Raw genomic sequence first — 14,695 nt, forward strand, 5'->3', positions numbered from 1 at the left:
GGCAGAAGGATCCTCTCGATCCATCTCCCCAGACAATAGCAGATTTTCTCTTATTTCTGTTTGAGGAGAAAAAGTATGCAGTTAAGACTATTATGGTGTATCGCACGGCGATAGCCAATACGGTCAGAAGCATCGGGGGACCAGATTTTGGTCAGAATAAGATCTTATCAAACATGATCAGACATTTTCTTATTCAACGCCCTCCTAAACAAACGCCACTACCTCAGTGGAGTTTATCCTTGGTTCTTAGAGCACTGAGAGAACCCCCCTTTGAACCACTTCATTCCATCTCGCTTAAAGCCCTTACTTTTAAAACGGTTTTTCTCCTAGCCCTTGCATCAGGCCGGCGTAGGAGTGAGATCCATGCATTGGATACTCGTTCGGGTTTTATTCAGTGGAGAGGGGATCAGGTGATCTTGCGCACTGACCCTAGGTTTCTGGCCAAGAATCAAGTTCTAGGATCCTTGGCTCAGCCGATCATCATTAAAGCTATTGATTCCTTTGTGGGCTCAGACCGCTCAGAGCGTCTTCTTTGCCCCAAAAGGTCCTTACTTTGGTACCTTAAACGTATCAAACCTTTTCGAGGTAGTAGGACTAGACTCTTTTTGCCTATTCCTCCGTCATCCTCTGACATTTCTCCAGCCATTATATCCAAATGGCTGGTAGAAACTGTGAAGTGGACTTACAAAGTAAGTTCCAGCTCTGCTTGTAAGTTAGAGAGAGTCACTGCACATGAAGTCAGGGCTCTCTCGGCATCATGGGCTTTGTTCTCAGGGGTACCGGTAGCACAGATTCTACAGGCAGGAACCTGGCGCTCCCCAAACTCCTTTATAAGTTTTTATATCAGGGATATGACACAGGAAGCTAGCAAGCTTCAGTCATTAGGTCCCTTAAGTGTCGGGCAGTCGGTAGTTGTAAATCAAAGATTTTCAACTAGATAGGATATGGTGGTAGACTCCCACCTCCTTTCAGTCTGACACATTCGGGTTTTTACCCATCAGTATTTTGCCAACAGGTAAGTATCATAGTCGAACAGAATTGAAGTTTCTACCGAAACTAATTTCTGTGAGACATGATACTTACCTGTTGAGCTCCCTCCCACCTTCCCCACAGTCTCCTTGTGAAATTTTTGTCCTCTTGGAGCGATAAAAGACACAAGTACGCATGCGCTAACTGCCACTTAGGCGGGAGACTAAGCTAACCAAATATGGAGCCAGGTATGGTGGAGGGGGCGGGGCCAAAAATTTCTTGGCATGGATTGGAGGAATTAATGCGGGTTACCCATCAGTATTTTGCCAACAGGTAAGTATCATGTCTCACAGAAATTAGTTTCGGTAGAAACTTCAATTCAACTTTGATTGGTATAGACCAACTTCAGACTGATTTCAAATAAATTTCATGTAAATGACTTCAGTGGTGTACATTGAATGTTATGTGAATATTGATATCTTGTGTCAGTTTGTCTGATATGAAACTTGTATCAATTATGACCTTTGCCCCTTTGACATTGTGTGCCCTTGATAACTAGATCATTGATGGTCAGTCTGTTTATAAAAGGACATGTAGAAATGATTTGAAACTGTTTCTGTTTCTTTTATTCTTCATTTCCTGTTAGCTTGAAAGATCGTTGTTTCCCCATTTGTAAGTTGTATTGAATGTTACAGGATCAACGACTGGACCTGTCAGACTAATTTCCTGTAAGATTTGTAAAAAAGGTATCATCAGCTATCCCTTTGAAAGGTTGAAGGCCCAGTTCCATTTTAGATTACAATTGAAATGTTAGTTACGGAAAAACTAGTCGTTTGGCAGAGCTATAGAAAAGGTTGGTCCCGAACAAAAGAATGATCTTATGCTTGCAGGCCTTTAATTTTAAAATGTTAATGTTTTATCTTCGATGAAACATGTAATTTGCCAACTGCCCATTTTAGGTTCAGTCCTGAGAAGTACATTGCTGTAAGTCTGTCTAAAATAGTGAACTCTGTCTATAGACATCATCTTTCCCCTATAAGTGATTGTGCAATTTGTTCCCTGCCCCTACCCTGAGTCCCAAACAGTCCATGACTGTAAGTCTGAATAGCAAATCCTGTCAATGAATATTGTCTTTACCCTATCAGTGATTGTCCATTTTTTTATGGGTAAAGAGAAGGATGGGTAGACCCCAGCTGATCGCTAACTGTGAATGAAGTGTCAGTAAAATTTGTCTCCAGACACAGTTGGGTTTACAAATTAAGACCGTGTACTGGGCTGATTGTTATTTTACACCTGATATTAGTGTTTTAAGTGAATGGGACAAGTAGCTGGAATGCTTTACTTTCCCGTTAACAGTTGTACCTACCACCAGCGTTTTATATAGTTGGGCCCAAGCAATCCATTGCTGCCAGTCTCTCTGAATAGTGAACCCTGTCTATAAAACATCATTTCTCTCATATACCATTAACAAGTCCAAGCATGTGACAAAGGAAATATTGAATTGCGTGTCAGAATTGATCAGTCCCTTTGCTAAGCTTCAATTGATTGAGTTTGTAGATAGATGTAAAGTAATTACACTGAAGTCAGTACTATCCAGAATACAAATAGAAGTCAGGGGTTGAAAGCCTTAGTAGCTGGATCTTGTCACTATTTTAGGTAAATGTTTGAAAAAATATGTCAAATCTTTACATGGAACTTTATTCTGATTAGCTGAATTACCTTTGTTTGTCATTGATGGTACTGTGTACACTAGCTTGATGTCCATGTGTAAATAGGTCCATTATTCTGATTAGATGAATTACCTGTCTACTAGTTGTTGATTGTACTGTGTACACTGGCTTGATGTCCATGTATAAACATCAGTCATTCTGATTAGCTGTACTACTTGTTGATGGTACTGTGTACACTGGCTTGATGTCCATGTGTAAACAGGTCAATTATTCTGATTAGCTGAATTACCTGTCTAGTAGTTATTAATGGTACTGTGTACACTGGCTTGATGTCCATGTATAAACATCAGTCATTCTGATTAGTTGTGCTACTTGTTGATGGTACTGTGTACACTGGCTTGATGTCCATGTGTAAACAGTCTTGAAAGTGGTGTGGACTATTGCATAAAATGTAAATTTTGTCCAAATCATGAAATAAATTAATACCTAAAATTTACTCTAGACCAAATGTAAATCTGTGAGCTGCTGATAGGGTTTAACCACAGGGCAACCAAGTCCATGTATGCTTCACAGTAAGTATAGTAGCATTAAAAGGGTATGGACCAGATTAGAAAACGTTTATGTTATTACTATTTCATATGATTATCAATTATTTAAGTTATTGTATGAACTTAAATGTGAAATCATCACTGCACTTCTTAGTATCCATGAGAATCTATGTCAGTGTACACAGTAGTACCATCAATGCTTAGGAAAGAGGAAATTCAGCTAATCAGAATGATTGAACTGTATACACATGGACATCAATCCAGTGTACACAGTACCATCAATGACTAACACAGGTATTTCAGCAAATCAGAATGATTGAACTGTATACACATGGACATCAATCCAGTGTACACAGTACCATCAATGACTAACACAGGTATTTCAGCAAATCAGAATGATTGACCTGTTTACACATGGACTTCAATCCAGTGTACACAGTACCATCTATAGTCAAACTAACTAAATGATTTGATGAGTTACTTTTTGAGTGCACCCAAAAAGTGCTACTGACATCAGGATCATAAAAAAAATCTGCATAAACCTAGATATTTTATATTCTTTTCTGGGCAAACGTCATCATAAATATGACATGGTTTTTTTTTAAATATTTAATATTTAGATAAAAATGGTGTCTCAAGTCTAACAAAGGAACAACATGTCTGAAAAACAAATAGTTTAAGTTTTAGCAGCTAGGGCTTTGAGTAAATTGTACTAGTGATTCCAGTTACTGAAAAATTGTGTTCGCTGACATTTCTTGGCCCATGTGTATTCTACTTTTAGGATAAAGTCAGAATTAATCCATGTTTTATTAATTGATAAGTCCAGTTTGATCACACAACCATTTCAAAGTAAATGAGGCCATCGTGTTTATTGTATATGTTCCTGGTTAAAATACTGCAGATTTTTGTGGGATCGAATTCTCACAGAAAAGAGTAGTTACCCGCCATCAGTAGATTCTGATTTTCACTGTTTGGGGAAGAGATTCCTAGAGAGTATGTTGGCTACGATTTTAAATGAAATGAAAAAAAAAATACTTCATTAAAGTAATTTCAGAATGTAAGGGCAGTGTTTCATAGTAGAATGGTCAAAGAAATGTGACTTTTTATAATCAGTCTGTGTGTACAGATTGAAATCCACTTATCATGTGATAGTTGATGGTAGATACTGTAATCTATGTACAAATTACCCTTGTTTAGTTAATAACTATTCCCGGGGTGTCGCAGTATGTACTACCTTGCCATGATAATGAGCCACGACAATGATTTAATACTGTTCACCTGTTTAGTATTCAGGTAGGATAACTAAAGGCTTGTCATGTGCTCTGTTGGAATATATGTATCACTGCTCGACTGTCCCACCCTTATTTCACATCAGTGTGGGTCTCGTGCTCCCAAAATCTAACGTGGTACCACTGAACATGTGATGTGTTTTAGGATATCAGTGATAACTGTTCCGTGGGTCTTTAGGTTGTAACGAGACTGACGGGATGGATTTGTGTCTGAATATTTTTAAACACTCGTCACAATGTGTTATGCTGTGTGCTCCGTTTCAGGAAGGACCAAACTGTGCAATCAACGATGAGGAATTCTTTGATGCCGTCGATGCAGCTCTAGATAGGAGAGACAAGGAAGAAGATGTAAGTCCATCCTTTTTTTTTCCCTATAGAATATTCCTGTGATTCATTCATTGATTTAAAATGAAGGTTATTACTGTGTAAAAGAAAGGGAAGGAGGCTCATGTAGAAAAGTTGACCGTCATGAGTTTATAGTTAACCAACGTTAGTTTGTCATCGCTGTTCTAAGTTATTGGCCAAATTTTACACTATCTAATGTTTGTAGGCCAGAGAACTTAAATTAGAGTTTGTGCAACAAACGTTTGAACAATTAACGGGCAGTAATACTTCCTGTTAACAACTCTTGTGTTCAGTAATGCTATGGGCATGGTATGGTGTTCATCTGTCTGTCTGACTGACTGTATGTCTTAGTTTGAAAGACAGACAGATAGAAAATGTGTGTACATGTCTGTCTGTCTGTGTGTGTGTGTGTGTGTGTGTGTGTGTGTGTGTGTGTGTGTGTGTGTGTGTTTGTATGTATGTGTAAGCAACTTGTCAAAAATCACTGGGCTGACTACAGTAATACCGGGTAGGGGTAGCGGAATTTACTTTTGTTGTCTAGCTAGTGAATTGTCACAAATATTCAGCAAAAGATGTAACTCAAGAAAACAAAAACATTGTAAGATATATATATATATAAATATATATATATATATATATATATATATATATATATATATATATATATATATATATATATATATATATATATATATATATATATAAATATATATATATATATATATATATATATATATATATATATATATATATATATATATATATATATATATATATATATATATATATATATATATATATATATATATATATATATATATGTGAGTATCAATCTGCTAAGACAGTGCTCTATACCGCAGTGGCAGAGCGTAATAGTTTTGTGAGTGTCTGATGATCGCAATATGCGTGAAACTCCGAGTTACACCCAAGAAAGAGTTCCAGTACTACCAAAACTATATATATATATATATATATATATATATATATATATATATATATATATATATATATATATATATATATATATATATATATATATATATATATATATATATATATATATATATATATATATATATATATATATATATATATATATATATATATATATATATATATATATATATATATATATATATATATATATATATAGGTTATAGAATGCTAAATTTAATCGATGTAATGAGGGATGTAGTTTCACCACTTGATGACCAATCCTATTGAGGTTGTGCTAAATATAATACATGTATTTAGGGGATTTAAATGCACTAAGTGATGTGCACTGCTACTGCAGTTCTTCTAAAAATAACACCTGTATTGAGGGATTTAAATGCACCAAGTGATGGCCATTCCCATCAAGGTTAATCTTAAAATAGCTTGTATTACAGGGATTAAAATTCACCAAGTATGTTATCCCTACATAGGTTAATTATGTTAATTATCCAACATGTTTTCAATGATACCATAAAGTACCATAAGTGACTAGTCAGTTGGAACACATAGAGACAGGAAGTCCTAAAAAATATCTGCTTTGAAGCATTCAGGATGCAATTCATGTCTCTACTACTACTAGGTAAATATATATATAGAATTTATCTCGTTAACAAGTAACCATTTTGAAAGCTTTTCAATGAAAGAACCTGTGGAACGATTACTCTGTATTAACATCCCTCATCTGAGAATTGCATGTCAGATGTACTCACGTTCAGAGGGTGGAAATATATATTCGACATCAAGAAAAGTCAAGACTAATTTGTCTGTGTTTTTTATTTGGATATACATGTGACAGTAGAAATTATGTACTGTTCTTAAAGGAAAATTCCAGTCAGACAGACTTCTACTTTAGTACACTTGAATTGATTACTACTACCAATCAACTTACAGATGATTTTGGATGATAAAATAGCACCTTGGTAACTAACTCTAACTTGCAAAAAAGTGCTACTGCACTTGACATGTGTTCAGGTACTTTGGGATTTCCTGCAAGGGTTCATGGGAAAACTTATGATGACATCATGACTCATCTAATTTCTTTGTCTTGACTAATGCACAGAGTGACTTGACTTTTCCTTTAATAAAGTATTTGACTTTACCAGATGATAGTCAAATAGGAAATAAAGTTGACCATGTTTGACATTTGACCTTTCTGATTGACAGGAGGAGGCCCCAAAGAAAGTCCTGCCACACACTCCAAAACCCGTTCCTGCCAAGATTGAAGGAAGTCAGCACTGGCTATCTGCTGAGGTAAAGTCTGAATTAAAAAAATTGATACTACTGGTACTATATTTTGTTTTGTGTAATGTTAATCAATCAGTCAAAAGACCTTGTAAAATGCCAGACTTCAAAACATTTTTCTACTCCGTGGTACTAAAGATAATGTGATTGTTGGAGCATTGGCAGAAATCAGCCATTTTGTGGTTGTATATTATGATTTGATAAATAAATAATAAATAATAAATAAAGTAATCAACACACACACACACACACACACACACACACACACACACACACACAAATATCAGTTACAGCTGTATGCTGTAAATATGTTTGTCAAATCCATGTATTCTGTCTGTAAAGTATGTCGTGTTGCTCCATTCGATACAGATGCGATATGGAGTAAGTTTCTTGGAATTAGTAATCCTCTGAATACATGTCAGTGCATACTAAGTCAACAACCATGGACGCTGCACATATGTGTACCACAGATCCTCCACTAACAATGAATCAATGATGTATGAGGGTGCCCTGGCACAGTGTACTTGACAAACTGCTGATTTGACAACAAATATGTAACATATGTGTCTGCTGTGATGTCATTTCAGTGTAACAAGAAGGTAGAAGAAGCTATTAAGTATGTCTTTGAAGATTTACATGGTGAACAAGGTACCTGGCAGCTAGTCCACGAAGAGGGAGAAATGAAGGTACTTCTTACCGATTTATTTACAAGTTATAAAACACTGTTGTTACGTTTTTTGGGCAATGAAGACTGATACAACGAAAACTACAATTAAAATAAAAATGATATTCTCATTTGTGTGATTCAGTATTAGGAGGAATCAGGGCTTTGTGAATGACTGTGCACTATTTGAAGAAGAAAAAAACACAAGTGTCCCAAAATTGCCATCAAAGCAAAAGTGAAAATGAAACTTATGAACTTTATAGTAAATTGACTCACTACTAACTTGATCAGGATTTTGTTAATGCCTTGCAGCCAAATTTTTCGTAGAAATAAAAAAAGTTGATAATAAAACTATACTCAAAATTAATTTTTTAGGATTTTCTCATGTAATGGATCAATTAACATCACTTTATGTTTTGAGTAGACTGAGCTATATATGATATGGATTTATATAGATAGTCGTCAAATTGTAGCACCGAATTTTGGACCCCAGTTAACAGCACATTAGTGTTGTCGGCTAATTGTAGAACCTAATTTTGGACCCCAGTTAACAGCACATTAGGGGGGAGGGGACTGTGTTCTTGCGTGTAGAAGAATTGTCCTGGTGAAAAAAAATCACTGAAAGTTATAGAAAAATTTACAGTTAATTGAATATTTTGATGGAGTTTATCTCTAATTGTAATTCTTTGATTTTGGTTAATCTTTGTAGGTTTTCCGCAGCGAACAAGAGATTGATGGCGTTGTTGTTGACCCTCTCAAAGCAATACATCGTGTACAAGGTATCTCAGCCCATGAAATGTGTCACTATTTCTATGAAGCAGAGAGTCGACTAGATTGGAATGGTGAGTATTACGTACTGGTTGACTTAATGATATTGACCTCAACTGACCATCCCACCCACCTCCCAAAATTGAATTGTTACTGTTAGCAGAGTTAGAGATAAGAATGATGATTATAAAATACCGTTTGACCTATGACCTTGACCTCTGACATACTCATTCTCTTTGCAACCCCCACCACCCCCATGAAAATTATTCAATATCATGGCAAGATTGCAATGGTGAGTACAAAATACCATTGACGTATGACCTTGGCCTCTCACATACAGACCCCCAGGACCAACTTTTTCTGTAAGTCTGCCAAACAACTGTTTTTTCACACCTAGATTTTAATCCTAATCTGAACCAGGCATTTAAACCGTCCAAACAATATACTACATGTCTCATAGAAGTACTTATGTTTGTACAATATCCATTATTTAACATTACCTTTGGTTTTGCCTCTACAGTTACACTAGATACAGCTGATGTGTTAGATGTGTTAAGTGCTGACACTCTAGTGTGGCATGAAATGGTGAAGAGAGTATGGCCTGCCACACAAAGAGACTGTGTCTATTGCTCACATTTCCGAAAACTATCAATGGACGAAGGCAATGATCCAGGGACCTATCTTGTTTGTAATTTTTCAGTGGACCATCCAAGTCGTCCGGTATGTATATTTCTTTGACTATGTTGTAAGGCGTAACATTTTTTCTTTCTTGAACTTCAAAATGTAAGTCTGATGTTGTGTATAATATATGATAAATAATGGCCATAAAATTATACTCATTTGCATATCCACTGAGACTTCTTCATCTGGTGCTCTGAGACCATACAACATTGGGTTGTGAAATACAGACATTTGGCAATGTGCCACACATTCCATATAAGTGCTACCAAACAACTCAAACGTGAACACTTGAGGGAACCTTTGGAAGGGTGCAAATGATGAAGACGTAACTATGATATCTTATCATAATCATTAAAGGGGAACACCACTCCAGGAGATAAAGGCATTTTCATAAACTGGGGGTTTTGCACAGTCATGGCCCATAGCAAAGATAAAGGCACAAGATCAACTTGATGTTTCTCAGTAATTGTAGGTGGTGTAAAATCGTAAAATGACTCTTCAGAATCCATAGTTTATGAAAATGCCTTTATTTCCTGGAGTAGTGTTCCCCTTTAATGACATTGTTTTCTAACATTCAGAATAAATCTTGTGCAAAACTTCAGGTTATTACTTGTTGGCCTGCATGTATCAGAAATGAATTTACATGTAATTATAAATTTGACTGTTTTCTGTTTGTCCACACAGGTTGGTAACAAGTGTGTACGAGCCAAAATCAACATAGCAATGTTCTGTCAAACAATAGTTGATCCTCCCTGTATAGATGAAGAGGATGTACCCAGAGAAAATGTTTGGTGCAAAATTACTTACACAGCACACAGTAAGGAAGCCTTCTATTCCATCATTGCATTTATGTGATTTCTGTACATAGAGAGAGAGAGAGAGACAGACAGACAGACAGACAGACAGACAGACAGACAGACAGACAGACAGACAGACAGACAGACAGACAGACAGACAGACAGACAGACAGACAGACACACACACACACACACACACACACACACACACACAGAAATGAGACTGACTGACAGAGTTACAGAGACCATTCTGTTCAATTCTTAATTGTCATTGAAGTGTTTCTATTAGACATACTTATTATGTTGACAAATGTATCAACATCTATTCTACTACACCGTATCAAAGTTATGTTTTCTTTTTTGTCCTTTCAATAACAAGACATTTTTATCTTCCATCTTGCAGTTAATCCAGGAGGCTGGGCTCCAGCATCTGTTCTCCGTGCAATGTACAAACGAGAATACCCAAGATTCCTCAGAAAATTTTCAGGTTTTGTGGAGAAAAAGGTTGAGAATACACCGGTGATGTGGTGATATGGGACCCAAGATTTCACAGAATTGTGTGCTTTTTGTTGTGTCAGGGAAATGAAAGATGATAAGGATGAGGAAAATAGAAAATTATTTTCAAATGTAGGAAATATAGTTTGTATTGGTGCTCGGATGTGGATCTGGGATTTCGGCACAATATATGTGTGGTACACCCAAAATCTCACAGTGTGGAAATTTCATGTTAGAGGTAAAGCAACTGTTAATTCTCGTGACAATTTTGAATTCAACTTAGTGATAATTAAAACAAATATGTCAAGCAAATTGACAGTATGCTACTGATGGCATTCATTTCTTGATAATAATACCAACAAATTTTTACAGAACATGTTGTGATTTTTTCCCCTCAAATAATATCATAACATGCCATTGGGGTTTTTTGAATACTTCAAATCAAATGATTCTATGTCAATTTATTAAAAAACTCGATCAACTTGTGACTTTGGGACTCTGTATTCTGTACCTCGTTATATAAATGTTTTGACTGAACAGTCTAGGGAATACGAAAAACAGTCCAATATTTGTTCTTTAATGCAAATATGAAATTCGGCAGATCTACATGAATATACAGCAAATGTTGAATAAAAAAAATCTGTGCTAAATAAATAATGAGGATTTATCATTTTTATCAAATGGATCTGTGCTGTTGTCCAGAATCAAATGATTAAAATCTGAAACTCAGCCGAGGAATTTCAGTGAAATTGAAGTACATGTAAATTTGTTATGCACAGGACTAGTTTATTAAGAATGTTTTTGGTTTTTTTTTTTGGAGGCCAGTATGTCACAGAAGGACACTGCCTAATTATTTCTTTTTTTTCTTTTGAAAATGAGAAGTTTGATCTCAGCTAAATATACTTGCAATAATTTCTCTGTCTTGTTTTTTTTCCTTTACCAATTATAGTTGACAGTAATAAAGAATGTACAAAAAGTTTTTTTGTGAAACTAAAAAATTCAATTCATCTCTGTTGACTGTAATCCTTCCCAGAAGCTCACATATATAAGATATGAGAAACTTGTTAAAACAAAAGTACTGAGCCCTTGCCTGTCTGAGGGCGCTAAACAGCTCAGTTGGATATATATTGATGATGGACTTATTTCCAGAGGAATAGTTGTGTTTTGTTTGATACATATTTTCAAGTTCTACTTCGTTCTACAAATAAAAAGTTGCGAAAAGTACTGTCAGCTCTTCCCTCTTGAACCACTGGATGGGCTTATAAGTTTCCCCTGTAAAGATTTTAGTGATGTCGACTGTGGAATCGATGGGAAATTTCTGCTGTATGATAGTGGTTCTGTCGTCTCTCTGTATTGTTATTGTATGATACATTGATAGTGGTTTTGTCATCCCCCTTATATCTTTCAAAGTAAAAGTTATTTTGTTATCACCTTGTATCTAGCAAAGTAACTATTGTAGGATGGTGGTTTTGTCATCCCTTTGTATCTGTCAAAGTTAGCACTGTATGATAGTGGTTCAGTCATCTCATTCTATCTTTCAAAGGTTGCAGTTTTCAATATCAAAATAAAATGTTCTCTGTCTACTTAACTTTCACCTGTTTGGTGAACTGTAATATTTGTTTGTAACTATTATATGAAAGTGTTATTGTTCAACAAGTAACAGTGCATGCAGTTCATTTGATGGTGTTACAGTTTTGTCATATTTATGTCCACAGACCTTGTGTTAGTTGTGTGATCAATTTTGCCAAAATATTGATGCAGTGGTTGGAATCTGAGAATTTTACATTTTGGTTTCATAAATGGTACAGTGACCTGGAGAAATATACCAGTACATTTAATTATTGGGTCATGTGCAAGAAAAATTGTGAAAGATGAATTTGAATTTAACACCCATATTTGTGAGATTACGTTTTTTATACTCTTGTCCATTTTAATGTAATATCGTTGAGATATGTTTGAAACGAGCATCAGCTTTTGATGTGTTGATGTATTTATCAGTGGAATTTCATAAATATACTGTAAGACCGAAAAGGAAGTTTTCTGTTCTGCGCCTTACATTTCTTATCAAATGAGCTGTTCCATGTTGGAACCTCATTTATACCATAAAGGCTCGCCATATATTATTATATATCTAGACTTACATGCAGTGCAAAGAGTGTGTTTTGTCGCAAGGCAGTGTTTTTTACCAAAACAGATGTGTATTGTTGCGTTGTGTGCTGAACGTTACAAAGACTTGTGTAAACTCGTGTTTTTGTTATCCGTGTAAAATGTTTGCGTCTCATGGTACATAGTAAAACACTTGTATAAAAATTGTAGCTGCATTGCATGCCTGTTGTCTGCAAGGGTAACTCTCCTGGCAGGTTTATAAGTCCCAGTCTGTATTACATAACATGCCCTTCCAAGGCATTATATAAGCACATTGTATGCTCTTCCAGGGCATTATACAATCACATAATGCAGCCTTCCAAGGCATCATACAACCACATAACATGCCCTTTTAGGGTATCATACAACCACATAACATGCCCTTTTAGGGTGTCATACAACCACATAACATGCCCTTTTAGGGTGTCATACAACCACATAACATGCCCTTTTAGGGTGTCATACGACCACATAACATGCCCTTTTAGGGTGTCATACAACCACATAACGCCCTTTTAGGGAGTCATACAACCACATAACTTGCCCTTTTAGGGTGTCATACGACCACGTAACATGTCCTTCTAAGGCATTATACTCCATTGTTAGAAACCTTCAACAAGTATATATATATCAATAAATACCCAAGTATGTAGACTGTAGGATACAGTGTGTCGTTCCACTGTCACCGGCCTCATCTCTCCAGTGTGTGAGGACGCCCTACCACGGTGTACCTCACAGACTATCAAGTATGGTAATTCATTATTTCGAAGCTCAAAATGGAGATCAATATTATACTAAACACTTCCATAGCTAGAGAAGTCTGGTTACTTTACAACCCATAACACCAAAGTAAAGCATTTTCTGTATGTACCACAATCGTTTATAGCATCCATATCCAGTACAACCCATAACACCAAAGTAAAGCATTTTCTGAATGTACCACAATCGTTTATAGCATCCATATCAAGTGTAAAAGTATACTTTTTCATTTGCTAATTAATCGACCACATTAGAAAGGCCACATGCTAGGCTTGTAAATAAACCAATTGAAACACTTGATGTCACTGCTATAAACGAGCGTAACTTATAGAGAAAGTGTTTTACTTCAGTGTTACCCGTTGTACCCCCTGAATCGGTGCTTTTCGGGCCACATTTCTTTTTTTTCAACATTACAGTTATTTTGGTGCATGTTAGAAGAGAATTTTTGTTTAACTAGAAGTAATAGTTTGATATTGACAAAAAAAAGTGATTGAAAATTGAAAATTGTGGCGAGTTTTGATGAACAAGCTTTGTAGTTGGTGTTATAGAAAAGAGTCAATTTATGGGAGGGGAATGTACAGGTATGTGTATGTGTGTGTGTATTGATTCAGAGGACACACCAGTTTTATGAAATAAAGCTTACAAAGAGAAAACATAACTGATAGTGGCGGAAGTGGTTCCATAATAGATTTGTTTGTGTCTGTGTAATTGCTATGGGTCTGTTTTTGAAAGATTTCAGGAAATTCACCTGTGTTCATCCATAGATGTTGGAGAGCTCTCCAGCGCCTGTTGTTCATCAACTTTTGTATACAGTGATGTCCTAATGAGTTGACAGGGTAACAGATATGAGGGAAGGTTCTGAAATCGATGTAAAAAACCCTACAGAAGTATAAGACTGATTCTTGGCAAAAGGCAGAAATAAGTGTGACTGGACATTTCCTTGAAGATATCTATTACTTCCCAACAGAAATATGAAATCTCGTATTGCAGCATAATTGAGTTCAAAAGTAGAATTTACATTAATTTTACTGTGGTCAACAAAAATTGTGACCTGGATTTGTTTTGTAAGCAGTTTCATAAGGGAGTGATGATTTAAAATTAAAAACAGCACATCTCAACAAACCTTTAGTTTGAAATGTATCTGTGAGTGGAGTGCATTTATAGCACCCTGTCTATCACACAGGGGTCATGACCTATTGTATACTGTCACACGATCTTGGGGATCCAATCAAGGGCTGGCTAATGGTGTTCACTTATTACAAATGTAAACTGTAACCCCTCCTGGTATATATGATGTAAAACTTGCACAGATACTCTAAAAGTATATTTC

The 14,695-nt window shown here is 35.8% G+C and overlaps 1 protein-coding gene across 1 annotated transcript in view; it reads left to right on the forward strand.

Annotated features, from left to right (window-relative positions):
- LOC144443221 (ceramide transfer protein-like) overlaps positions 1-14,335 on the forward strand; it is a 39,610-nt gene extending 25,275 nt beyond the window's left edge. Inside the window, exons 8-14 of the mRNA XM_078132636.1 lie at positions 4,741-4,824; positions 6,979-7,065; positions 7,644-7,742; positions 8,430-8,562; positions 9,009-9,208; positions 9,854-9,986; positions 10,370-14,335. Coding sequence (XP_077988762.1) covers positions 4,741-4,824; positions 6,979-7,065; positions 7,644-7,742; positions 8,430-8,562; positions 9,009-9,208; positions 9,854-9,986; positions 10,370-10,497 — 864 coding nt within the window. The 3' untranslated portion in view covers positions 10,498-14,335. The remainder of the gene's footprint in view (positions 1-4,740; positions 4,825-6,978; positions 7,066-7,643; positions 7,743-8,429; positions 8,563-9,008; positions 9,209-9,853; positions 9,987-10,369) is intronic.
- The last annotated feature ends 360 nt before the right edge of the window (positions 14,336-14,695 follow it).

This window comes from Glandiceps talaboti, chromosome 12 (assembly GCF_964340395.1).
Source record: "Glandiceps talaboti chromosome 12, keGlaTala1.1, whole genome shotgun sequence".
NCBI lineage: Eukaryota > Metazoa > Hemichordata > Enteropneusta > Spengelidae > Glandiceps > Glandiceps talaboti.